The sequence below is a fragment of the Hippopotamus amphibius genome, chromosome 2 (genome assembly GCF_030028045.1).
Source record: "Hippopotamus amphibius kiboko isolate mHipAmp2 chromosome 2, mHipAmp2.hap2, whole genome shotgun sequence".
In the NCBI taxonomy this organism is placed as follows: Eukaryota; Metazoa; Chordata; class Mammalia; order Artiodactyla; family Hippopotamidae; genus Hippopotamus; species Hippopotamus amphibius.
In genome coordinates this window covers 36,407,093-36,434,882 of record NC_080187.1, presented here as the reverse complement: position 1 = coordinate 36,434,882, position 27,790 = coordinate 36,407,093, and the positions used below count along the sequence as shown (strand labels likewise).

The window sequence follows — 27,790 nt, the reverse complement described above, 5'->3', positions numbered from 1 at the left end:
CCCCTTCTGCAAAATGGGAAGAATAGTTTCTGCCTCATTCAAACAGATAAGGGACATGAGGCAAGTATGTGCTGACTTAAAAGATGATATTTTTTTAAAAAATGCAGACTAGCTCCATCCAAGCCCTCCTGCATATAGCCACTGAAGCCCTCTCACCACTCAAAAATCATGTTCCTGGTGACCCAGCAAGGCCTCATGGGTCTGTACATAAGCCTTATGACAGCACCTTGCTACTATGTATACATCGCACTGCATAAGTCAGGTTCCGGAAGATGTTTCCTTCCATCTTGGCTCGGCCATAAGAGCAAACGAAGACTCCTCCCTTCCCGTCCCGGAACAAGCACTTGCGGATGAGGCAGCCCTGCACGGAGCTGGCCAGCGCCATGGCCTCCCTGTCCTTCTGCAGCTCCTGCTGCAGTGAGTTCAGCACCAGGCAGCTGGGCAGCTGGATGGATGCTCCTGGCAGTGGTGGGCCCAAAAAGGAGCCCCCCAGGACTGGCCGCGGGCCCTGCACTTGGTAGGACAGTCTATACGTGAGCTGGTCCTCATCCTCATCCTCCCCGCTGGGACTCAGGCCTCCATCGTTGCTGTCTGGGGTGCGGGCCACCCTTTCCCCATCACTGCCCACCTCCACCTCCTGTGAGCCAGCCTTGGGGGAGTCAGTGGCTGGGCTGGTAGGGCTCTGGCTGCCCTCAATGACAATGCCACAGGTCCTTGGGCTCCAGGCCTGGTCCCTGCTCTCCAGGTCCAGGGACATTAAAGAGTCAGAGTCCTCTGTCGGGAGCACGCTGGGAGAGGACCTGATAAGCCCTAAGAGATGTGTGTAGGCCCAGTTGTTTTCTGAGGACGGGTGGCCCTCAACAGTCACAGAGTTGTTTTCACTGCCCACAAATTCACAGTTTTCCAGGACACACAGGGGCACATTGTGCAGAAAGACATGGGTGTTTTTGAAGGTGCAAAACTTCACTTGGCAGGTGCCCGGGCCATGGACCTGGATGTGCCCATTCTCAAAGTTGCAGTTGTCAAACTGGACGTGACCTGAAGTTGTCTGGGGAATGAAAGAGAGAGAGCGGGTGTAACAGGGATAAGATCTGTTTTGCTAGTCAGAGCTCTGTTCCGTAACGGGGTGACACCTGGAGAGGCCATCTGTCCTGCTGGCCACGTTCCCTTCCCCAGGGCAAGTGTCTTGCCGGCCCCAGGAGGAACTAGGAGCTGCCCTGCATCAGAAGGAAGATCATTTGGAGGTGCCTGCCCGTCCCTCCTTCCAATCCCAAAGGGGAGGACAAGAGTGGAAATGGATTATGGCGGAAAAGTTCACTTTGGGCAGCAGGGCCCTTCCCCAAACCCTCAAATCTCAAGTGAATTCCACTAATGCTCATGAAGCATTTAGTGAGAATAAAGAGTTTGCAGGGAAGTGACATGGAGAGGGGGAAGATGCTGAATGCTCAGAGGGATGCTGGGTGAAGTGGAATCAACACATGTTAATACTGCAGGTGAACAAGGAGACCATTGCTCAAGGGAGAAATGATGGCAGAGAGCTTTGGATTTTCACAAACTTAGGAACTGGCTGGGACATGAGCCCAACTTTACCAAGCCCTCTGATGGGCGAGGGTTCCACGTGGTGTCTCCGTTACATGGAGACTGTGTCCCATCACGTGGCGCCTCCTCCGGGTCTCACCCACCAAAGCACTCTCCCTTCATTCGCATCTTCCCTTGGCCCTGAGGCTCACCACAGAGGCCAGCCTGGAGTCCAGGCTTGGGACAGAGCAGGGCAAAGCCAGGAGGCTGACAGAGGCCAGGGTGGGCCAGGAGGAGCTGAGCTCTGCTGGGGCTGGACCAGCAGCGGGAGGCCCAGACACAGGAGCTGGGCACGTCTGCGTGGCAACTGGTGTTGGCGCAGAACTATGGCAGGAGACAGCAAGCCACGTCCCTAAAGAGGGGGACAAGGTGTGCTGCCGTGGCCAGGCAAGTGTCCTGAGCAGTGGCTAAGAGCGCGGGCTCTGGGGTCCAGCTGCAGGGCCCAACTCCCAGCTCTGCCTATTCCAGGTGTGTTACCCTAGACGAACACGTCACTTCTCTAAGCCTGTTTCTCTGTCTGCTACATGGGGCTCAGGAGCTAACAAAGCACCAGGCACAGAGTTGGCACGTGAGAAAAGCCAGCTATTATCATCTGGGGTCAGGGACGTGGCGCGCAGAGAGTCCTCTGGGGTGGGGGTGCTCAGCCCCACAGAGCAACGCACCTGAGACTCTCAGCTCTCTGGGCCTGACAGAGAAGCCCAGCCACTCTGTATTCCTGAAGAGGAACTGTTTCTGGATTTCACGCCAAGCTCCATGAGATGTACTTGAACCATAACATGAGGGAGTGTCTCATGATCCTGTTTAGTAATCTTTGGATAATTTTACATTCTCTAGCAGTGACCTCCCTTGAGAGCTTGTCCCAGAAGTTAACTCTCCTTAACCTCTCTAGTTCTTTCCTATGGCTAACCTAAATTTTTCTTGCTGCAATTTAAGTCTATTTTCTCTTATTTGGTCCTCTCTGTAGAAACACACCGACTCTCTAGAGATGCACAGCCGTTGCTAGGGTTCTCCTCAGAAGTCATAGAAAACGGCTGTGAAATCACCCTGGCTTTTGCATTTTTCAGGCAAGGTCATCCTAGCCCCTTGTCCTGTTTTTAGTGAAAAGACAGTCATGGACTGAGCACTAATACATGCCAAGCACTAAGCCAGATGGCGGGCTGGGCTACAAAGAAGTCTACAGCCAGGACCCACCCCTTGAGCATCTGCAGTGCACTTGTGGGAGGGAGAGGCTGAAATGAACATCTATGAAATGTGACAGGTCTGGAAATGAACCCTTCTTCCAGGTCTGCAGATCAGCACAGAAGGACCCCAATGGTCCACCTGAAACGTTCTAAGTAGCAAGCAGCCTTTTCAGCTCCCAGGGAATCCAGAACAATGTAATCTCAAAAGTGCATACACTCCAAGGCCTGGATTTGAGTTCTAACCTCACTAATTATCCACTTGAGAAAGTTACTCAGTGTCTCTGAGCCTCAGTGTCCCTCATCTGCAAAATGGGGACATATCTACACTATCACAACTGTTTGTTGTGGGGATCAAATGAGGCCACAGATGGAAAGTCACCTATATTATGACCACAGGCTTTGGACCCTAGCTCTGTCCCTTACAAAGTCTGAGACCCTTGTTGAGGCTCCATTTGTTCATCAATAAAGCCAGCTGCCACTCCCCATCTTAATCATGGCTGTAAAGCAGGTGCCTGGCACACAGTAAGTGCATCATAAATGACTGGCAGCAAAACGATCATTACGAACCTCAGAGACAATTTGGTTGTTATTGGTAGAATAGTGGCAATATAATTTTTGTTGACTAGGTACAAAATCTATGGATTGCAATCAGTTTCCAGGCAATGTAAAAGCTGCAGACTGTTCTGCCAGGAGCTACCGACATCCCAACACATGCTTGTCTTTGAAAACAACTGCTCTGTTCCTAAAAGGAATGTGTTCTCCTGGTATTTCCTGACCCTCTCTCCAGTCATCCTTGGCAAAAGCCTGACCTTCCTTGACCCTCCACAGAGTGGGGCTAATGTGCTGAAGGTCACTGGCCTACAAAGCCCCCCTCTTTGGCCATCTCTCTGGGAACGCTGCCTATTCTTTGTTTCCTGTCACCATGCGGCATGCTCCCGGAACCTGGCTGCTCTACCTATGCCCCGAGTTGGTCCAGGTCAGAAGGGAAGAATTACAAAGCAATTTTGGCCTCCAGAGCAAGGCTCATTTTTTAAATACAGCTTTTCCAGGAATAAAGCAGAATGTTGATCTCTACTGATCCCTGTGCCTCTTACTCAACTGGTACAGAACTCAGAGGAGTGTGTTATAGGAATAATGGCTGAACTCTCTTTTTAAAAAAATTTCAACAAAGAAGGGGTTAAAATCCACTGAGAAGAGGCCAAAGCCCAGGGTCAGGCCGGGAGAGGCCATCCACCTGAGGTAAACACCGACCTTAAACATGAAGGGTGAGAACCAGGCCGGCATGAAGACGAGGTTGCACAGGCGCGTGGTCGAGCACTGCTGGTCAATGCTGGCTAGCAGGGCTACTTCGCCCAGCTTCCCGTGGCCTACAATCTCCACGGGCACCTTCAGGATGATTTCACCTTGCTCTTCGTGCAGACCTGGGAACAGCAGGATTCGGTCAAAGAGGCTGGACATGGCCAGGGCGCTGCCTAGGCTGTGAAACTCATGGCCTGGTCCGACACTCAGGGTACGACGCGTTCTCCTCCGGCGAAACAGAGAAAAGCAGACAGAGGTCTCCAAGATTGCAGCATTCTTGGTCCACGTCTTGGAGGCAAGGTAATGCTGCTTGAAGGCCTCCCTCCAAGATTCAGGTTCCACATCAGGCTGGTTGGGCCAGTTGGGGTGGCGGCACTCGGTGCAGCCCAGATACAGCTGCCGCCAGCGAGTCCTGTCGAGACTGAGGATCAGGTCGTACCAGGCCCTGCACACCAGGCTGCAGCGGCCCAGGTCAGGAAGGGGCAGGTAGGCTAAGATCATGCGCCACAGCTCCAGCGGGAGGCCGCCAGCCTCCATGGTCACCTGGGAGACAGACACAGAACAAAAGAGGTTTTTGTCTGCCCTGCTTACGGTCCCTCTTCTTAAACTCTCCCCTGCCTTCTGCCCCCAAGGGTGAACAGGCACCTAGGCCCAGCCAATCACAGGACTCCATCCACTCAATCAGACTCCTTCCCTCAGATTTTTCTACCTGGAATCAGCAGGGAAGATTGTCTTTTCTCTTAAAGACACTATAAGGATATGACCCTGGAGCTGCTGGCAGCCACGTTCCCTACCTTACAGATAAAACCTTGTGTTACCAAAGCCAAGGAGAAATGAGGAGATGAAAGGTGAAAACTGAAAAAGAGAAAGAAACAGTGACCATGTGTGTATGTGTCCTGATGGTATGATTCTAGATTCCTGAAGATGCCCTGGAATCCTCAGTTTTCCTTCAAGTCTGTGAGGTGTCTCAGTGGCCTTCTAATAAATTCCCTTTCTGCTTAAGCTGGTTTTACTTGAATTTCTGTAACATGTAGCTAAAAGAGTTTGGACTAACACAGAGGGAACCCACCTTTGGCTGTTACTGTCCTAGAGCTCTGTCTCTCCTCATCACGGATCAACTCCTCAAGGGAGGCAACCTCAGGAAAGACTGGGTCAGAGGCTGTGGGTTTTGGTCCTACTCTGCCACTGGTTATTGATGTAACCCAAATGTCCCAAATGTCTACTGGGCTAGCTGCCCAGCCATCTGCTCCCTTGCTCTGTTTTGGAAAATATCCCTCCCCTCACCAACAGTTTACACCACTTGGTTATAGAGGTAGGGCTTTCCACAGCCATGTGTGTAGGATAACACTACCCAGCCCCTGGGCTGCAAATACTTGGACTCTGGATGGCTCCACTGGGCCACTGAGATCTCTAGTGGAATGTGAGCTGCAATTCTAGAATCAGACCGACTTCTTTTCTGAATAGAGGGGAACGAATGGCTTGTTTACTAAGCTATAAACTCAGGAATAGTTGCTGGTGACCATTTTCTCTGGGGGTGGGGGAGGGTGGAAGCAGAAGCTGGTCTGCACTGAGAAGAGAGTGAATCAGACACACAGAAAAAAGCAGAGAAAACGGCAGAAACAAGGGGCACCCCAGTGTTTCTCTAGCACTCCAGGTCACAGCTCAAGTCTACTCTCAAAGCTCAGCTCTATCCTTGCCTTTTGAATCCTCAGCTACTTCTGTATTCCTCTAGCAAATTCTCCTTTTTGCTTAAGCTGGCTTCATTGCATTTCTGTTGTTCACACCTAGTTTAAACTCTCTCGTTTATCAGTGTCAGTTTTCTCACCTAAAAAACAAGGGGGCTGAGCAACTTCTAAGTCTGAATCCTATGAGGTCTCTAGACAACTAGAAACTAAAACTGGAAACAGGGCAGACTCCATCACTGACTTTTAATAATCAAGTTGTCCACCTCTCCAGGGCCTTAGTTTTCCCCTCAATTTTATAAAAATGATGATCAAACTTGTCAACCATCTAAGCCACAAGAAGTCTAGAAACACAGATGTGTGAGTACGTCTGGAAGAAATTCTGAGCCCTCTCAAGACAGGTGTGGCTTTAACTTTACAGATTACTATTAGAGCCCAGGTATGTAGGTTCTTCCATCACAATCACCCAGTGAGACTTTATGAAGTTCTCAGCAGCACTGCAGAAGAGCTGGCTCTGGACTGGTAAGCATGATGTACACAGGAAAGAAAGGCTGGGCTCCTGATACTGCAACTCCCCCAGGCAAATGCAATTTTACTCATGGTGGCTTCTGTGACACCCATGTCTCCTGTTCCTCACCCCCTCTTTAGCTACACCTGCCCAGCCTTTTAAGGAGAAGAATGTTCTTCTATCCCTTCTCTAACCATTCTGTAGCTAAGTGATCACATTCATTCCCTTGACTTCAACTACCAGTGTAAATCCAGGACCTTAAAATCTGTATCTCCAGTCCCACGGTCTCTTTCAAGCTCCATACATGAACACCCAATTGCTGGCCAGGCATTTCTACAAGAATGTTCCACAAACAGTAAAAACTTAGCATTATACCCAAAACAGAACCTCACCTTCCACTTTAGGCCAGGACAGAATACCTGGAACCGGATTCTCCCTCCTGCCATAAGCGAGGCAACAGAATACATGCTTTCAGGCACTAAACAGCAAGCCACACAGGACTAAGACAGCAGGGAAACAGGAGGAGAGTGCACACGACTGCTCCAGCTGTCATCCTGGGGCACCTTCTCATTGTGGGGTAGGGAGATAGAGCTCAAGCAGAGTGATAGTCTCCTGAGCAGGCAGATTTGAGTTCTGTGCTGAAGTGGCTGCAATCTGCAAGGCAGGGTATCCACAGGGAATGAGTGACACAGGGTGGGGGTGGGTTTGGCGGCAGTTTCTTGGCTGAGAGCTGGACCACACATGCACAGGGCAGGACTTCCACAGACCTAGTAGAAATGGTCTTCTATGGGGTAAGTGGTGATACTAGAGATCTCACAGAGCTGGGAGATCATGGAATTCCACCCAGAATATGGAGCATTTACAGTGAGACTCAGAAAGGATGTGCCATGGGAATAAATTCAAATTGGAAGAATAAAGGTGAGCTTGATAGGATCAAAGGGTTCTGCCAGTAACTTATGCCTGCTAGAATAAAATTTAAGTCTTAAAAAAAAAAAAGTACAACATAATCTAGACTCCCTTACCATGTCAGCCACAAGACTGTGGTGTTGGCATAAGAAAACTAGAGAGTCCTAAGAGCCAGTTCCACCCAGCAGTGGGCAGGCACCAGTCCCTCCCACTAGGAAGCCAGCACAAGCCCCTGGACGAAACCCATCTACCAGGAGGTAGATACCAGAAGTGAGAGGAGCTACAATCCTGCAGCCTGAGGAATGGAGGCCACAAACACAAAAAGTTGGACAAAATGAGATGGCAGAGGAATATGCCCCAGACTAAGGAACAAGATAAAACTCTAGAACAACAACTAAGTGAAGTGGAGATAGGCTACCTTCCTGAAAAAGAATGGAGGCACAGACCGAGAAGATACATGAAATGTTTAACAGAGTTAGAAGATTTAAAGAACAGAGATGAACAATATAATAACTGAAATGAAAAATACACTAGACAGAATCAATAGCAGAATAAATGAGCCAGAAGAACAAATAAGTGAGTTGGAAGACAGATTGGTGGGAATCACTGCTGTAGAACAGAATAAAAAAAAAAGAATGAAAAAAATGAGGACAGTCTAAGAGACTTCTAGGACAACATTAAATGCACCAACATTCACATTATAGGGATCCCAGAAGGAGAAGAGAGAGAGAAAGCACCTGAGGAAATATTTGAAGAGATGCTAGTCAAAAACTTCCCTAACAAGGGAAAGTAAACACTCACTCAAGTCCAGGAAACACAGAGTCCCATAGGGGATAAACACAAGGAGGAACACGGCAAGACATGTATTAATCAAATTGACAAAAACTAAAGACAAAGAGAAAATATTAAAAGCAACAAGAGAAAAGCAACAACTAACATACAAGGGAAATCCCATAAGGTCATCAGATATTTTTCAGCATAAACTCTGCAAGCCAGAAGGGAGTGGCACAATATACTGAAAGGGATGAAAGGGGAAAACCTACAGCCAAGAATATTCTATCCAGCAAGGCTCCCATTCAGATTTCAGGGAGAAATCAAAAGCTTTATAGACAAGCAAAAGCTAAGAGAATTCAGCACCACCAGAACAGCTTTACAACAAACGCTAAAGGAACTTCTGTAGATGGAAAAGAAAAGGCCACAACTAGAAACAAGAAAATCATGAATGGGAAAGCTCCCCAGTAAAGGCAAACATACAGCAAAGGCAGGAAATCATCCACATACAAATATAGTACCTAAACCAGTAACTGTGATAGGAGGAGAGTACAAATGCAGGATATCTGAAATGCATTTGAAATTCAGAGCTCAGCAACCTAAAACAATTGTGTGTGTGTGTGTGTGTGTGTGTGTGTGTGTGTGTGTGTGTGTGTGTGTGTGTGTGGACTGCTATACCAAACCCTCACAGTAACTGCAAACCAAAAATCTATAACAGATACACACACACACACAAAAGAAAGCAATCCAAACACAACACTAAAGATAGTCATCAAATCACAAGAGAACAAAAGAGAAAGGGAAGAAAAAAAGACCTACAAAAACAAATCCAAAACAATTACTAAAATGGCAATAAGAATATACATATCAATAATTGCCTTAAATGTAAATGGATTAAATGCTCCAACCAAAAGACACAGACTGGCTGAATGGATACAAAAACAAGACCCATATATATGCTGTCTACAAGAGACCCACTTCAGATATAGGGACATATAGACAAAGTGAGGGGATGGAAAAAGGTATTCCATGCAAATGGAAACAAAAGAAAGCTGGAGTAGTGATATTCATGTCATGCAAAACAGACTTTAAAATAAAGGCTGTTACAACAGACAAAGAATGACATTACATAATGATCAAGGCATCAATCCAAGAAGACATAATAATTGTAAATATATATGCACCCAACACAGGAGCACCTCAATATATAAGGCAAGTGCTAACAGCCATAAAAGGAGAAACTGACAGTAACACAATAATAGTGGGGGACTTTAACACCCCACTTACATCAATGGACAGATCATCCAGAAAAAGAATCAGTAAGGAAACACAGGCCTTAAATGACACATTAGACTGAATGGACTTGATATTTATAGAATATTCCATCTGAAAGCAGCAGAATACACATTCTTCTTAAGTGCACATGGAACATTCTCCAGGATAGATCACACGCTGGGCCACAAAGCAAGCCTTAGTAAATTTAAGAAAACTGAAATCATATCAAACACCTTTTCTGACCACAATGCTAAGAGATTAGAAATTAACTACAAGAAAAAAGCTGTAAAAAAGCATAAACACGTGGAGGCTAAGCAGTATGTTACTTAACAACCAATGGATCACTGAAGAAATCAAAGAGGAAATGAAAAAAATAATACCTGCAGACATATGAAAACAAAAATACTATGAGCTAAAACCCATGGGATGCAGCAAAAGCAGTTCAAATAATGAAATCTACAGCAATACACTCAACTATGGAAACAAGAAAAATCTCAAATAAACAACCTAACCTTACACCTAAAGCAACTAGAGAAAGAAAAACAAACAAAACCCAAAGTTAAGTAGAAGGAAAGAAACCATAAAGATCAGAGCAGAAATAAATGAAATAGAAAACAACAGAAAAAATCAATGGAACTTAAAGCTGGTTCTTTGAAAAGATAAACAAAATTGATAAACCTTTAGTTAGACTCATCAAGAAAAAAAAAGGAGAGAGTTCAAATCAATAAAATTAGAAATGAAAAAGAAGTTACAGCTTATGCCACAGAAATAAAAAGGATTATAAGAGACTACGACAAACAACTATATGCTAAAAAAATGGACAACCTGGAAGAAATGGACAAATTCTCAGAAAGGTACAATCTTCCCAGAACAAACCAGGAAGAAATTGAAAATATGAACAGACCAATCACACAAGTACTGAAACTGTGAATTAAAACTGTGATTAAAAAACTGTGATTAAAAAACTTCCAACAAACAAAAGTCCAGGACCAGATGGCTTCACAGGCGAATTCTAACAAACACTTAGAAAACAGTTAACATCTATCCTTCTGGAATTATTCCAAAAAACTGCAGAGGAAGGAACACTCCCAAACTCATTCTATGAAGCCATGATCACTGAGATACCAAAACCAGACAAAGACACCCTCAAAAAAGAAAATTACAGGCCAATACCACTGGTAAACATAGATGCAAAAATCTTTAACAAAATACTACCAAACCAAATCCAACAATACATTAAAAGGATACCCCATGATCAGGAGGGATTTATCCCAGGGGTGTAAGGATTTTTCAATATCCTCAAATCAATCAGTGTGATATGCCACATTAACAAATTGAAGAATAAAACCCATATGATCATCCCAATAGATGCAGAAAAAGTTTTTGATAAAATTCAACACCCATTTATGATAAAAACGCTTCAGAAAGTGGGCATAGAGGGAATCTACCTCAACATAATAAAGGCCACATGACAAACCCACAGCTAACATCATACTCAATGGTGAAAAGCTGAAAGCATTTCCTCTAAGATCAAGAACAAGGTAAGGATGTCCATTCTTGCCACTTTCATTCAAGATAGTTCTGGAAGTCCCAGCCATGGCAATCAGAGAAAAAACAAGAAATAAAAGGAATCCAAATTGGAAAAGAAGTAAAGTGGTCACTGATGCTATACATAGAAAATCCTAAAAGATGCTACCAGAAAACTACTAGAGCTCATCAATGAATTCAGTAAAGTTGTAGGATATAAAATTAATGCAGAGAAATCTCTTCCATTTCTATACACTAACAACAAAAGAGCAGAATGAGAAATTAAGGAAACAATCCCATTTACCATCACATCAAAAAGAATATCTAGGACTAAACGTACCTAAGGAGGCAAAAAGACCTGTACTCTGAATACTATAAGACACTGATGAAAGAAATCAAAGGTGACACAAACAGATGGAAAGAAATACCATGTTCTTGGATTGGAAGAATCAATATTGTCAAAATGACTCTACTACCCAAGACAATCTACAGATTCAAGGTAATCCCTATCAAATTACCAGTAGCATTTTTCATTGAACTAGAACAAAAAAATTTTTAAATTTGCATGGAAACACAGAAGACCCCAACTAGCCAAAGCAATCCTAAGAAAGAAAAATGGAGCTGGAGGAATCAGGTTCCCTGACTTCAGACTATACTACAAACCTTCAGTAATCAAAACAGTATAGTACTTGCACAAAAACAGAAATATAGATCAATGGAACAGTACAGAAAGCCCAGAAATAAACCCATGCACCTATGGTCAATTAATCTATGACAAAGGAGGCAAGAATTATAAATAGAGCCTCTTCAATAAATGGTGCTGGGAAAACTGGACAGCTACATGTGAAAGAATGAAATTAGCACATTCCCTAACACCATACATAAAAATAAACTCAAAATGGATTAAAGACCTAAATGTAAGACCAGATACTATAAAACTCTTAGAGGAAAACACAGGCAGAACACTCTTAGATGTAAATCGCACCAATGTCTTTTTGGATCCCCCTCCTAGAGTAATGAAAATAAAAACAAAAATAAACAAATGGGACCTAGTTAAACTTTAAAGCTTTTGCACAACAAAGGAAACCATAAACAAAACAAAAAAGACAACCCACAGAATGGGAGAAAATATTTGCAAATGATGCAACTGACAAATGGTTGATCTCCAAAACATACAAACAGCTCATGCAGCTCAATGTCAAAAAAAAAAAAAAAAAAAAAAAAAACAACTAATCAAAAATGGGCAGATCTTAATAGATATTTCTCCAAAGAGGATGGCCAAAAAAGCACATGAAAAGATGTTCAACATTACTAATAATTAGAGAAATACAAATCAAAACTACAATGAGGTATCACCTCACAATGATGAGAATGGCCATCATCGAAAAGTTTACAAACAATAAATGCTGGAGAGGGAGTGGAGGAAAGGGAACCCTCCTGCACTGTTGGTGGGAATGTAAACTGGTACAACTGCTATGAAGAACAGTATGGGGGTTCCTTAAAAAACTAAAAATAGAACTATCATATGATCCAGCGATCCCACTCCTGGGCATATATCCAGAGAAAACCATAATTCAAAAAAAGACACATGCGCCCCAATGTTCACTGCAGCACTATTTACAATAGCCAAGACATGGAAGCAACCTAAATGCCCATCGACAGAGGAACAGATAAAGAAGATGTGGTACATATACATAATGGAATATTACTCAGCTGTAAAAAGGAATGAAAGAATGCCATTTGCAGCAACATGGATGGACCTAGAGATTATCATACTAAGTGAAGTAAGTCAGACAGAGAAAGACAAATATCATATGATATCACTTATATGTGGAATCTAAAAGAAATGACACAAATGAACTTACTTATAAAGCAGAACTCACAGACTTGAGAAACAAACTTATGATTACCAAAGTGGAAAGGTGGGGGGGTGAGGGATAAATTATGGATTTGGGATTAACATATACACATTACTATATATAAAATAATCAACAAGGACCTACTGAATAGCGCAGGGAACTCAACTCAATATCCTGTAATAACCTACATGGGAAAAGAATCTGAAAGAGAATGGATATATGTATACGTGTAACAATCACTCTGCTGTACACCTGAAACTAACACAACATTGTAAATCAACTATATTGCAATACAAAATAAAAATGAAATAAAAAAAAAGAAAATAGAGAGTCCAGAAATAGATCTGTACATATATTGGTTAATGAATTTTTGACAAAACATCAATGCAATTCAATGGGTGAAAAAAAGCCTTTTCATGAAATGGTGCTGGAAAAATGGTATCCATATGGGAAAAAAAAAAAGAATTTTTGACTTATACCTCACACCATACATGAAAAAGTAACTCAAGACTGGTTGCAGGCATAAGCATAAAAACTAAATTTATAAAGCTCCTAGAAGAAAATACAGGAAAATATATTTGCAACCTTGGGGTACGCAAAGATGTCTGAGAATACAAAAGGCATTAATCACAAAAAAAACCCAGTAAATTGGTCTATCAAGATTAAAATTTTCGACCAGTTCTAGGTCGGCTGCTGGGCGCTGGCCGGGGCGAGGCACCGTGTGGAACCGTGGCCCCCGAGGCGCACCCGGCTGTGGGGGGGGGGGGGGCACGCGCCGGCGTGGCCGCCGACGGCCGGCGCGCGCCGCCCCCTGCGCGGCGCAGGGGGGAAGAAAAAAAGATTAAAATTTTCTGTTCATCAAAAGACATCATTAGGAAAAGGAAAAGAGAATGACAGAATGGGGAAAAATATCTGCAATATAACATATATATAGAATCAAGGGCTTGAATCCAATATATATTAAGAAATCCTACAATTTAGTAATAACAAAACCCAATAAAAAATAGGCAAAGATTTGAACAGAAGCTTCACAAAAGAAAAATGAACAGCCAATAAATTCATGAAGAGATGCTCATCATTAGTATTCATTATTACTCAATTTGTATTAAAACAATAATGAGATAAATACGTGTGTTTCACACACACTAAAATGGCTATAATTAAGAACACTGAAAGCGTCAAACAGCAAAGATGTGAAGCAACCAGAATTCTCACACACTGTTGGTAGGAGCATAAACACTGGAAACACTTTAGGAAACTGTTTGGCAGTTTCTTCTGCAGTTAAACATATACCTATCCTGTGACCTAGGAATTCCACTCCTACATATTTACCCGAGATAAGTGAAAATGTACATCTACAAAAGGACTGGTATAAGAATGTTTACAGCAGCTTTATTCCTAATAGTAAAACAAACAGACAGAAAACTGGCAACAATCCAAATGTCCATCAACAGAAGCATGGATAAACAAATAGTGATATATTCCTGCAGTGGAATACTAGTCACAATAAAAAGGGATGAACTGCTGATACACACAACAACATGGATGGATTGCAAAAAAGAATGTGCTAGGCAAAAGAAACCAGTCACAAAAGACTACATATTGTATGATTCCATTTAGATGAAGTTCAAAAACAGACAAAATCATCTATGGTGATAAAAATCAGAAGAGTGCTTGCCAATGGGGTAGGGATTGACTTGCAGAATCAAGAGGAAACTTTGGGAGTAAAGGAAATGTTTTATAGCTTCACTGGTATGTGTTACCTAAGTGACAGGGTGCCTAGATTACTCTAACACCCAGTCCACATGTCTCAGGTACTATGAGAGTGGGATTCTGCCTTTTCCAAGGCTCTAGGTTCTTTCAGGAAATGCTGCCAACAAGTAAACCAGAGGAGACGAGTGCATGATTTATTATTACCTACAGGTGACTTGACAAGAGTCACTGGGAGAAAAAAACAGGTCAGCAGTACCTCTGGTAAGATTAAGTTAACCCTTTCATATTTGACTCTCACATAACTCATTCTTTCCCTCACCACCTCCTGTCTTAGCACTCCATATCCCTCCCAAACATCTCCCAGACCTTCCACAACTCTGCCTCTAATTGCCCCTTTCCTAATTTGACTTCTGCTTTTCTCATTACAGTATCATTTGCAGGAGGGAGGAGCTTTGATGCCAGGACTCTGAGTGGATTGAATGCAGTTCAGTCTCGGGGGCCCCCTCCTCCAACTAGGTTCTTGGCTCACTGATGAGGTAATTTAATTTAAAATGTCATTTTGCTGCCTCTCATTCAGGTCTTGGTGACCTGTACACAATTCTCTGAGTTCAGTGCCTTCACAAAGCACATTTCTTCTAACCCTGACCCTTCACACAGTTCCTTCCTGAGACCTAACTCAGAGGTAGCCTCTTTCTTCCACATAATAGATACCTCCTCTGATTAGCCTGTGTTCCACACACTTCACATTTATCTTTCTAAAATTTTAATCTCCCTATTAAGAGGAGCTCACTTACAATACTTTTCTCTCTCCTTGCTTCACTTCTTTTTTCCTTATCATTTTGCTACTTCAATTTAACACCACCAGAAGAGCACTGTTATCCCCAACTTAACAAGTTCCTATACAAAAGAATACAAACTGTCAGCCCCCCAAGCATTTCTTCCCAGAGGGTGGTCTCATCCTAACAAGGACCACTTGCTGCATGTGGAAGGAGTATCTTTCAGTCATTATTAAGAGCTTTGACCTACTTCCCAGACTCCTTGTTCTCTTCATCCCCACCTTTCACTTTCCAAAGCATCTTTGGTTATAATTGTATGCTGTTCTTCCAGGGGCACCATCTAATGTGTACTTTCTGACATGCCTTATCCACAATGTTCTTTCCTTCTACAAGGGACAACTCTGACAGGTGTTCAAGAGTGAATCAGAGAACCCTAAAGGAACCCAATCTCGACAGCCTTCCAGGTGACATGCTTCCCTATGGCCTCGTGCAAGTCTGCCCAGGAGGGCCCTCTCTGGGACCTACTGCTAATGGTCACTACTCCAATTCTCAGGAGGATGTAGAGACCTAAATCACAATTACTCACACTACAACCACCAAGCCCAATAACTGCATCCGACCTCACTGCTGACTTGAACCTTTTTCACTATCAGCATTCGACCCAGTCAACCTGCTGTGTGCTCCATGTAACATCCCACAGCACCCAGCACTGCCAACTTCTGTCCCAGATGAGTTTCCCACAGTTGCCACAGCAGCCCATCAGTAAGCAATACACTGGGCCACCACAGTTGAGCTATAAAGAATACAGCAAGAACCAAACACACCATCTAGTACCCAGCACAAAGCATGTTTTTAAGTAAATGAATAAACAGAAGTGAATCGCCACTATGCCTCCACCCCAGTTTTTTGGTGAATAATTAGTTTTTGCAAACTTATGTAAATTTACTATATAAATACAGCTTCAGGGGCCCTTCCTCCCCCCACAAAATTCCTGTATCTGTACAGAAATTCCTACATAGAAATTCTTAAAGTGTCACTGTGAATTTTAAAAATTAGAGAATTAAAAATCCCTTTTATTTATTGTTCATTTGTTTTGCAAACATAGCCCTTACAAAGTGTGAGGGGTTCTAGGATGAGAAACAAGTGACTGGAAATGGACACAGCTAATAACAACCTGGGAGAGAGAATTAAGCATGACTGTAGCTTACAGAGCTCAAGAGGAAAGAACATCTTTAAACCAGACTTGGTGGGACTTCCAATAACAGAGGTTCTTAAAACATGGCTCTTGACCATTCTCCCTCTGAATCACCCAGGGCCTGTTCCTAGCTCCACTTCAGATCTCTAGGATCAGAATCTCTGGAGTGGGAATGTAAACTGGTGCAGCCACTATGGAGAACAGTATAGAGGTTCCTTCAAAAACTAAAAACAGTACTACCATATGATCCTACAATCCCATTCCTGGGCATATATCCGGAGAAAACCCTAATTTGAAAATATACATGCACCCTTATGTTCATAGCAGCACTATTTACAATAGCCAAGACACGGAAGTAACCTAAATGTGCTTCGACAGATGTTCATAGCAGCACTATTTACAATAGCCAAGACATGGAAACAACATAAATGGCCTTTGACAGATGAATTGATAAGGAAGATGTGGTACATATATACAATGGAATATTACTCAGCCATAAAAAAGAATGAAATAATGCCATTAGCAGCAACATGGATGGACCTAGAGATTATCATATTAAGTGAAGTCAGACAAAGACAAATATATGATATCACTTTTTTTGTGGAATCTAAAAAATGATACAAATGAACATATTTACAAAACAGAAATAGACTCAAAGAAAACAAACTTTTGGTGACCAAAGGGGATAGTGGGGGGTGTGGAGATAAATTAGGAGTTTGGGATTAACATATACACACTACTATATATAAAATAGGTAAACAACAAGGACCTACTGTAAAGCACTGGGAACTATCCTCAACATCTTGTAATAACCTATAATGGAAAAGAATCTGAAGAAGTATATATATATACACACACACACCTGAATCACTTTGCTGTACACCTGAAACTAATAATACAACATTGTAAATTAACTATACTTCAATTTAAAAAAAATAAAATAAAATATAAGGAAAAAAAAATCTCTGGAGTGGAACCTGCAATTTTCCCAGCCTCCCTGGTGACTGTAATGAAAAGGGCCCCCTTTCTACACTTTGATGCAGAACTCTCTAGAAAGGGCTCTCCTCAGCTTCAACCCTTTTGGTGAGTGGCTCTTCCAGTATCCTGCAAAGTCAGAAGACCTGGGATCAAGTGGTACGTGAACTTGAGCAAGTCACTTAACCTCCTTGGGCCTTGATTTCCTCATATGTAAACTGGGGAGCTTGATACCACCTACAAAGGATTGCTGTGCGGATTAAAAGATCTAATGCATACTGTGTTGATAATTAGTGCTGTTTACCAACTATTTCCATTTTCCCCTCCCACAGGATTTCATTCTCATTCCCTCCTGTGGTTGGTTTGTTGGGGCCACGTGACCTGTACTAATCAATGAGTTTTGAGAAGAAGGGATGTGCTCACTTCTGAACTGCAGCACTTCACTGCCTGTGAAAGATCATCCAGAGCTCTCTTCTTTGCAAGACAGCAGATGGCAACATTTGAGATGATGGCTACTCTGGCAGCTTGGGTCCTTCAGTGATTAGGAAAAGCAGAGTCCCCCTATCTACCCAAAATGGACACACACCATGCATGAAACATAATCCTGTGTGTTGGGTTAAGGCACTAAGAATTCGAGGACTGTTTATTACTACAGCATAACCTAGCTTTTCCTGACTGATAAGAGCATGTGAAACTCTAAAGAGGCTATTATAAAGCCCTGGGAGACTGCGCATTCCATGGCTCGTCTGCAGTGATTCAATACAGTATTTCCCAATATTGAGCTGAAATCTAGCTCCTAGTTACTTCCTCAGTTGGTCTCCATTCTATCACTCTGGGGCCACTGGAGTTCCACTTTCTTATATATGCTGCATATTTGGTATAAGCATTAGTTGCCATCAGAAGCTTGTACTCTGTCTACTATAGGTTCCTCAGGAGGGGAGTGGCCTGATCAGAGCTGCATTTTAAAAGAGATCCAACCAGGAGAGGTATGTTGGGTGGAGTACTGAGGGAAGAAATTGACAATTTTGCAAATATTAAATGACAGTTTCTTAGGATGAAGGGAGGGTCTCTGGAGGATTTGGGGCAAATGTGCCTGATGCAGAAACTACTAGGGCTTCAGTTTTCTTGGGGTTCCAAGAAGCTTACTCCATAATGGGAAGCAAAGGGTCTTGGATCTGGCCTCTCAGGGGAAGGAAGATTTCCCAGCAGGGGAGTCTTTCCATCCTTCAGCAGTTGTCTTCCTCCAAAATTTCCCATGTCCCCAGCTCTAGGCAACACTCAGAGGCTAAATCTAGACTGAGGCTGACAGTTCTCCCCTCAGGAGCCCTCTGAACTCAGAGGATTTCCTTTCAGGTGAATGTTACATTCTCTGTTGTTCCATTGGTGTTATTTACTATATCTTTACAACACTAATCCATGGGGATCCACAGAGCAACAGGGATTTCTATAACCAGGTAACACTTTAAAAAAAAAAGGTAGTCCCACATGATCATCTCATTAGATACAGAAAAAGCATTTGACAAAATTCAACATCCGTTCATGATAAAAACTCTTACCAAAGTGGGTACAGAAGGAACATATCTCAACATAACAAAAGCTATGTTTGATAACCCACAACCAACATAATACTCAACAGTGAAAAGCTGAAAGCCTTCCCACTAAATTCAGGAATAAGAATACTCACTCTCATCACTTCTATCCAACATAGTATTGGAAGTCCTAGCCACAGAAATCACACAAGAAAAAGAAATAAAATGTATACAAGTTGGAAAAGAAGAGGTAAAACTGTTACTATCTGCAGATGACATGATACTCTATACAAAGTTTCCACACAAAAACTATTAGAATAAATGAATTCAGCAAGGTAGGAGGGTACAAGGTTAATATACAGAAACCTGTTGTATTTGTTTACACTAACAATGAAATATCTGAAAGACAAAGTAAAAAAGCAACCCCATTTAAAATCACGTCAAAAAAGGAAACAAAAAAATTAGGAATAAACTTAACCAAGGAGATGAAAGACCTATATGCTGAAAACTATAAAACACTGATAAAGAAAACTGAAGATGATTCAAAGAAATGGAAAGATACCCAATGCTCTTGGATTGAAAGAATACTGTTAAAATGGCCATACTACCCAAAGCAATCTACAGATTTAATGCAGTCCCTATCGAAATACCCATGACATTTTTCACAGAACTAGAACAAATAATCCTAAAATTTATATGGCGCTACAAAAGACCCAGAATTGCCAAAGCAATCCTGAGAAAAAAGAACAAAGCTCAAAGTATAACCCTTCCAGACTTCAGATTACACTACAAAGCTACAGTAATCAAAACAGTGTAGTACTGGCATGCAAACAGACATATAGACCAATGGAACAGACCAGAGGGCCCAGAAATTAGAGAGCTCAGAAGTAAATCCACATACCTATAGTCAATTAATTTACAACAAAAAAGGCAAGAATATACAATGGAGAAAAGAGTTTCTTCAACAAGTGTTGTTGAGAAACCTGGACAGCTGGGAGAAGACACTTGCAAACAATGTGACCAACAAAAGGTTAATATCCAAAATATGCACACAGCTTATACAACTCAATATAAAAAAACTAACCCAATCAAAAAATGGGCAGAAGACCTAAACAGACATTTCTCCAAAGAAGACATGTGCCAACAGGCACATGAAAAGATGCCCCACATCACTAATTATCAGAGAAATGCAATCAAAACCACAATGACATTTCACCTCACACAGTCAGAATGGCCATCATCAAAAAGTCTACAAATAAAAAATGCTGGAGAAGGTGCGGAGAAAAGGGAACCCTCCTGCACTGTTGGTGGGAATGTAAATTTGTGTAGCCACTATGAAAAACAGTATGGAGGTTCCTTAAAAAACTAAAAATAGAGCTACCATATGATCCAGCAATCTCACTCCCAGGTATATATTCAGAGAAAACTCCAATTTGAAAAGATACATGCAACCCAATGATCATAGCAGCACTATCTACAATTGCCAAGATAAGGAAGCAACCCAAATACCCATAAACAGACGACTGGTTTAAGAAGATGTGGTACGTATACACAATGGAATATTAGCCATTTGCAGCAACATGGATGGACCTAGAGAATATTATACAATACTTAGTGAAGTAAGTCAGAGACAAGTATGATACCACTTTTATGTGGAATCTAAAAAATAATAATACAAATGAATTTATACACAAAACAGAAATAGACACACAGAAAACAAACTTATGGTTACCAAGGAGCAGGGGGGAGTAAATTAGGCATATGAGATTAACAGATACAAATTACACTATACATAAAGTAGATAAGCAACAGGAATTTACTGTATAGCATAGAGAACTATATTCAGTATCTTGCAATAACATAATGAAAAACCTAAAAAATATATATAACTAAATCACTCCATACACCTGAAACTAACACAGGTGTAATCAACTATACTTCAATTTTTAAAAATGCATTCAAGTTTTGCCCTTTCTTTTTGCCACTGGGGCCTCTGAGCTATGGAATTAAAAGCAATAAATGTCGAGACTTCTCTGGTGGCGCAGTGGTTAAGACTCTGTGCTCCCAATCCAGGGGGCCTGGGTTCAATACCTGGTCCAGAAACTAGATCCCACATGCATGCCACAACTAAGGACCCCGCAAGCCACAACTAAGACCTGGCAAAACCAAATAAATAAATAATGCTGCTAATGACTGTTAAAAAAAAAAAAAAACAAAGGTAACAAATGTCCCCCAAGGCCAGTGCCTGTAAAGAACTGGAGAAACAACAGCGGGAACGTGTTTGGATGGGAGGAAACAGGTCCTGAGGTAGGCCTCAAGCTGTTCCTTTTTTAATGTGTTCCCAAGAGTGAGAGAACTCAGGGTTCCTGTGTGACCCCTACCTAAACGCACACTGGAGGGATTCTCATGCCTCTGGGCCACCTGGTGTCCCCAGCCTCAGTGGGGAAGGCAGAGGCCACCCTCTTGGGAGGTAAGTCCCATGACACTTAGCTCTCAACAAGCAGACTCTACTGCTTCCCTGCCCCATGACTTGAGGCATATCCTTTAACCTCTGTGAGCCTATTTCCTCATCTGTAAACTGGCTAATGATGGCTTTCTCACTACCCAGCATGAGAATTTTGAAAATTTTCAGAGAAAAGTCATTTATTCAACAAATATTTATCAATTGTCTACTACTGTGCTAGGCACTGTTCCAAGTGCTGACAAGCAGTAAATAAGAACTTCAGGGACAGACAATACATTTAAAAAATTATAACATAAATGCTAAGAAGAGAAATAAAGCTGGCTACGGGGTGTACATGTGCATGCCTGTGTGTGCACGTGCACACGTGCTATTTTATTTTATTCTTATATTTATTTTATTTACTTTGGCTGTGCTGGGTCTTAATTACAGCACACGGGATCTTCAGTTGCAGCATGCGGACTTCTTAGTTGCGGCATGTGGACTTCTTAGTTGTAGCATGCAGACTCTTAGTTGCGACACGCATGTGGAATCTAGTTCCCCGACCAGGAATCGAACCCAGGCCCCCTGCACTGGGAGCGCAGAGTCTTAGCCACTGGACCACCAGGGAAGTCCCCCACATGTGCTATTTTAGATAGGGTTGTCAAGGAAGGTCTCTGAGGAAGTGACATTTGAACAGAGATCTGAATGACATTTAAAGCAATGGCATGAGATCGCTAGAGAGTGAAGATGACCAAGGCCTCACCAGCCTAACATCTAAAGGGCATGAAACGGGAAAGGACTTGGTAAAGGAGAGACTGGGAGTGAACACCCTGAGAAAACTGTACAGAACTCTGGTCAACATGAGGCATCAGAACCAAAGCGTCGCTGTGCTGTGTTCTGCTCTCCAGGTTGCTGCTGCTTCCCAGAGGGTGGCTGCTATGTCCATTTAGGTCACTGAGCGCCGTGACGGGTTGGCAGGTTAGGGTCAGGGAAAAAACCTCTAGTGACGTCTCTGCAGCTCACCAATGCTTTTGTGTGAGTGGATGTGTGGGTGGGTAAAGAGGATGTGAGGGAATACCGAGTTAAAGCACAGGGACTACTCATGTGAGAAGTGAAACAGCTCATGAAGATGCAGGGTGGCCAGGTGACACAGGGCTTGAACACCTGCTGTGAAGAAATTCACTGTGACAAACCAGTCATTCTCTGCCCTCAAGGAGCTTATCATTTTATATAATACTTTTACTTACTGTCTGTCTCCCTTGAGTGATATGTAAGCTCCTTGAGGGCAGAAACTTTGTATCACTGCTTTGTATCATGCCTAGAACTATGCCTGAACCCGTAGCAGGTGCTCAATGAACACTGACTGAATGAATGACCACCATCAGCATTACCTGCTATAGGAGTGAATAGTCTCAGCTATAGAATCCATACTGAGAGAGAGATCCTTGTGGAATAAAAAAAAATGTAAATAAAACCCAAGTATGTAGTTGACACTTGCTACATATAAGACTGTGTGGTAAGCACGGCAAGGGAGTTGGGAATAAGAGGAAGACCCCACTCTCAAGTCTGGCAGGAGACAAAGATATTGCTACCAATGTGCCCCCACCCCCGGCCCCCAGAAAAAAAACCCCACAATACAGGGAAAAAGCGCTCAGTGCCATAAAAGAGGGAAAGCCCGTGTGTAAAGAATAAAAATGTGACTCCTGGCTTGTGGAATCAGCCAGTCACAATATAAGGCAACAAAACATCAGGAGCTGCCATCTACTCAGCATGACTGTGTGAAGGGCACATCATTAAGCACTTTCCATGCCTTATTTCCTTTTATTCTCTCAGCATCTCTTCAACGCCTTACAACTCAGAATGTTGTTTCCAGGACCTGAAAACTGGTTAGAAATGCCAATTCCTGGGTACCATTCCATACCTACTGGATCAGAACTGGCATTTTAACGATTTCACCAAGGAATCCATAGGTACCGTATGTTTAAGAAGCACTGATGTAAAGTATTATTGTCTTCATTTTACAGATAAAGAAACTGAGAGAGCTTAGGTGACACCCAGCGTACTCCAAATCACTCTGCTAAAGAGCAGCAGAGCCCCCCTTCTGAAGCCAGACCTGACCCCAAAGTCTGGGTTTTTAACCATTAAGCCAAGCTTCATGGAAGAGCTGGCATCTGAGCTGGACTGTTAGATACAGGTAAAACTGGGGCACCAGAGAATGCATGAAGGGGGCCTGTGGGCAGAGGAACGGGTGTCAGCCAAGCCTTCTGGTAGGAGACGTCCAGCTGGGCTGAGGACACCGTAAGAAGCAGCTCGGTCTGGCCGGAGCTCCAGGAGTCTAAAGGGGTCAGGGAGAAAGATAAGCTGGATCAGTTCACACAGAGTTTCTGTTAACTTGGGGGACAGTGAGGAGCTGCCTGGAGTCCCAGCACAGATGGCCCTACCCCATACGGAGACAAGCCAGAAGAAAGGGACCCAGCTGGCTTCTAGTTGGGGCCCTGCCTCTCCCTCACTAGGTAACCTTGAGGGCGGGGACTTCACAACTCTATGTTCATGTCCCACATTTTACAGTGAAAAAATGCACGTACTTCCTACCTAGGGAAGGCCACGTCAGTATCAAAGTGGCAGGAGGAAGAGCCAGGACAGTTTGGAACGCTATTTAGTATTTTCAAAGGAAAAAAGATATTTTCCTTCCACAGTATGAGGCATACTCAACACCAGTGCAAATGACTGTTATATAAACTATTAGTTGAGGAACTGTAATGGGTTAATGATTTTAGATTTTTCTTCAAATCAAAGTACATTTCCTAGAGTTTTGTGGATTTTAGTTTGAAAGTATACAGAGGTTAAAATACGGTGAACCATGAAAGAGCCCCATACACATACCTACACCCACACACATATACACACTATGGAAAATGAAACAAAACTTAAAACTTTGAAGATAAAAATCTCATCTGGGCCTTTTTTCATTTCTTCAAATCTCAGTTCTCTTTGGCCTGAAAAATAACCAACTGTTTATTTTCAGCTTTGAAATTGGATGATGCAGACCAAGAATGCTGTGTTCTGATGCACGTACAGTGCTCTCTCAGTGTGGCTGGGGGCTGTAAGGACCCTCTCTCCCTCCTTCAATGCACTTCCCATCCATTCTCACCTAGGAGAGTGCACTGGGTCAGGAAACCCCAAACCTGGGTTTCAGTCCTGATTCTCAGTCACTGGCTGATCTTGACCGGGCAGGAAAAGGTATGTTGAGGGCTTACTAAATACCAGGTGCTTTTTATGTCACCTCAGTAAGCATTTCTAACAATTGGAGAGATGGTAGTCTTCTTATGCCCAATTCCAGGAACAAATGGCCACCCCATTTTTTATTTAGTTAGTAAGTAGCACAGCTGCCGTTTCTAGCCTGGACTGAGTCCAAAGCCCTTATTCTTTCCACTACAACAGCCTGCCTCCTCGTTTCCTGTCTCCTACTTTCCCTCCTGAGGTTCTGGGGTTCCTAACTTGTGACATGATAGTAAAGGACCTTCTAACCTCACCATTACACATAAACTCGCAGATCATGAAATAAGAATGAATTTACTCCTGCAATTATATGCATTAGAGTAGCACACAGTGACTGAGTTGGATGTGACACAGCAGTACTCTGTGAGGAAGCCTGGCCCAAAGATTCAGGACCTCAAGCCAGAACTTGTGAAAATCAAGGCACCTGTGCCTGGCAGCAGACCTTTGGCCAGCAGGGAGCAGTGCAGCAGCAACGAGGAATGAATACAGACCTTAAGCCAACCCCAACCAACCCAGACGTTTTGGCCACCTTCCTCTGGCCTCCTCCAAGCGGTTTGGTCTTTGGAAGAAAGAGATCTTGTGTCTCTCTCTCACCACCTCCTGCCTCCCACTCAGACACATTCAGCTTCCCAGGCATGTCTCTTTAATTACTCTCAGCTTGAGACAATTCCACAGGGAGTGATTGTTACTTTATACCGGAAATCACACATTCAATGGAGTCAGAACATCCTGGGTCTCAGCTTCCTCATCTGTAAAAGTGGGGGATAATAATACCTTAGGGAGTTGTCGTGACAATAAAATGAGAGAATGAATGGAAATCACTTAACATTGTGCCTGACACATAGTAAACACAATAAATGGTGATGAATTCCCTCTCTCTCCTACTGGCTCTTTCCTTTCCCTAAATTCCTTTCTCTTTCTTTTTCTGCACTGCCTTTGAATCAACCCCCCAACATCCTAGGGAAAAAAAATCATAGCCAGTAAGTTAAGTGAGGGTTTTGTGTAGTGAGATAAGGAACAGAAGGGCTGGAACTCACAGCCCCCCTTCCTAGCCTACAAAGCAGATAGTCCTACCAGGCCAAACAGTGGGTGTAGAGGATTCTTTATTGTAACTGAGCTACCAAAGTTTGTAGCTGCCAACCATCTGATGGCAAAGAGAGTGAGTTTTCTTTTCAGAACAGTATCAATGGAAGAGTCCTGGCAGCAACAGAAATCCACTCATGTAGGCACTGCCCCCAAGTTCTGAATACCTGTTCTAGCGAGTCTTCTGCAAGTACAAATAAGGGACAGCTTATCATAAGGGTATATGTGGTATTAAGGGTATAGGATTTTATGGAAATACAAGAATAGAACCATAGTAGGTCTGGGCCTCCCAGAGTTTAGAAAGGTCTGGATCGACAGCAGCCCCAAGGCCCTCAGCGGCTGGAGTCTAGGTCTTCACTCATCACATGATTCAGTCACTCTTCAAGGGTCTGCTCCACTCTCCTCTCGCCTGGAGTCTACACGAAACTTTCTCTACCTCATTGCTTCTGCTTCCTCCTAAGATCAGCTAGCCAGGATGTCTCAAAGGTTTGACTACCTCATGATTTCTTTCTATATACCATTTCAGCTTCAACTTCTGTGGCTAAGTGTCCTTCTCTAGCCCCAGTTCAAATTTCTAAGAGAACATGCATCTTCTTTTTTCTACCAGGTGTCACATCAGAGGTCCCTGGTGAGACTATGAATTGGCTGTTCTTGGGTCTGATGTCCATCTCTGATTCAGTAAGTATTGACCAGGAGGGAGGGATAAAGCAGGATTTTAATGGTGGAAACACGGCTGTCTGGGGCTGCCTCTCCATGAATAGGAATTGCAGATGTAGAAACTTTTCTTAGGAAGGGCTGTGGGATCAGCAAACACCATGGCTGACGTGTTGAAAACATCTCCACATACTAGAGAGCCCCGCACCTCTGCTGCTATGGGCCACCAAGAGGGCCTCCGCCGACAATGCTGCAGTGCCCAGCGGTTGGTGGATGAAGGAGGCGGTTGTTTGACCAGCCTCCTCTTTCCCTGTCACTGGGCTCATGAACAGGCAATGTCCTCCCCTTTTTATCTTGTGCAAATTAACTGAGTTAATTCCAACTGCAACCTCTCTAACCCTCTTTTTTCTTTGTATCTCTCTTTCAGCCATTGCTCAGAGTAGTGGACAGTTGGTAGCTATAATTTTTGTCTGCCTGGTACACGTTCCCTCTTTTGGTTTCTTAGAAGAACTCCACTCCCACTTCATTTAGTCCTGGTGGGGCTGTCATTCAGAGTGCCTCAGCCTTCCACCACAGAGGATGGATACTTGACCCAAAATAGATGATCAGAATATCCCATTCCCCCTTGCCAGGGATGGGGACATCTCAGAAGAGTCCATCTGAGGAATGAAGCCAAATTAAGACAAGCAAGGTTGAGTGATTAAGAGAGACAGAGAGAATACCCTAGAAATATTTTTTGAGCCCCTGGATCCAGCTATGCAGTTTCATAAGCCAATAGATTTTCTTTTTAAAGTTAAGAGTGCCTAAGCTGGTCACTTGCAACTAAAAGAGTCCTGACAGATATACACACAATTTTCTCAAGGAAATTCTTTTCACTCTCACTTTTTTCCCTCCTTCATCTCATTGGTTCCATCTGTGGGTGTTTAAACGACTCTAATCAAAGCTGACACACTGTATTACAACAAGTCTACCACTAAGCAGCAAGGGGAAAAGATAGTTCAGGTGGTCTAAAGTCCCTGTACCATCCAAAAGAAGAGTAGGGATATTTATCACTTCCATAATTTATCAATTTTAGTTAAGTTAAAATTTCAAGGGTAACCATTAAAGAAGAGCTAGTGCATAATGTCCAAACTAGAAGAAGGAAAAAAAGCAAATGATTAAAAACAACTCCCCAGGCAAATGGAAAAAAGAGCTAAAATGAAATGGAGTACTAGCAGGACAAACACATTGAAAACATAAAACATGAAGACAAACTTAAACCTAAATACACCTGTGGCTATATTAAGTGAATATGGACTAAATGTTCCAGTTAAGAGATAAAGGCTATAAAAAACCAAAACCCAATTATATTCTATTTATAAGAGACATATCTAAAACACAGATACAGAAAGGATGAAACTAAAAGGATGGAAAAAAATATACCCTGCATAGATTAACCAAAAAAGATGGTGTAGCTGTACTGATACCAGATAAAACAGAGTTTAAGGCTAAAAAAACTCTTTTACTAGAAATAAAAAGGGCAACTTCATAATGAGAAAAAGTTAGCACACTAGGAAG

At 42.8% G+C, this 27,790-nt stretch overlaps 1 protein-coding gene across 6 annotated transcripts in view; it reads right to left on the bottom strand.

Moving 5' to 3' along the window:
• Positions 1-27,790, bottom strand: part of FBXO10 (F-box protein 10) — a 97,112-nt gene that overhangs the window by 50,241 nt on the left and 19,081 nt on the right. For all 6 annotated transcript variants that reach the window (XR_009051159.1, XR_009051160.1, XR_009051161.1 and 3 more), the window contains 2 exons: positions 4,011-4,601; positions 227-1,048 (listed from right to left, as the gene is read on the bottom strand). Coding sequence is in view for 2 of the 6 variants with exons in the window: in XM_057720034.1 (XP_057576017.1) it covers positions 227-1,048; positions 4,011-4,601 (1,413 nt within the window). In the remaining 4 variants the exon portion in view is untranslated. The remainder of the gene's footprint in view (positions 1-226; positions 1,049-4,010; positions 4,602-27,790) is intronic.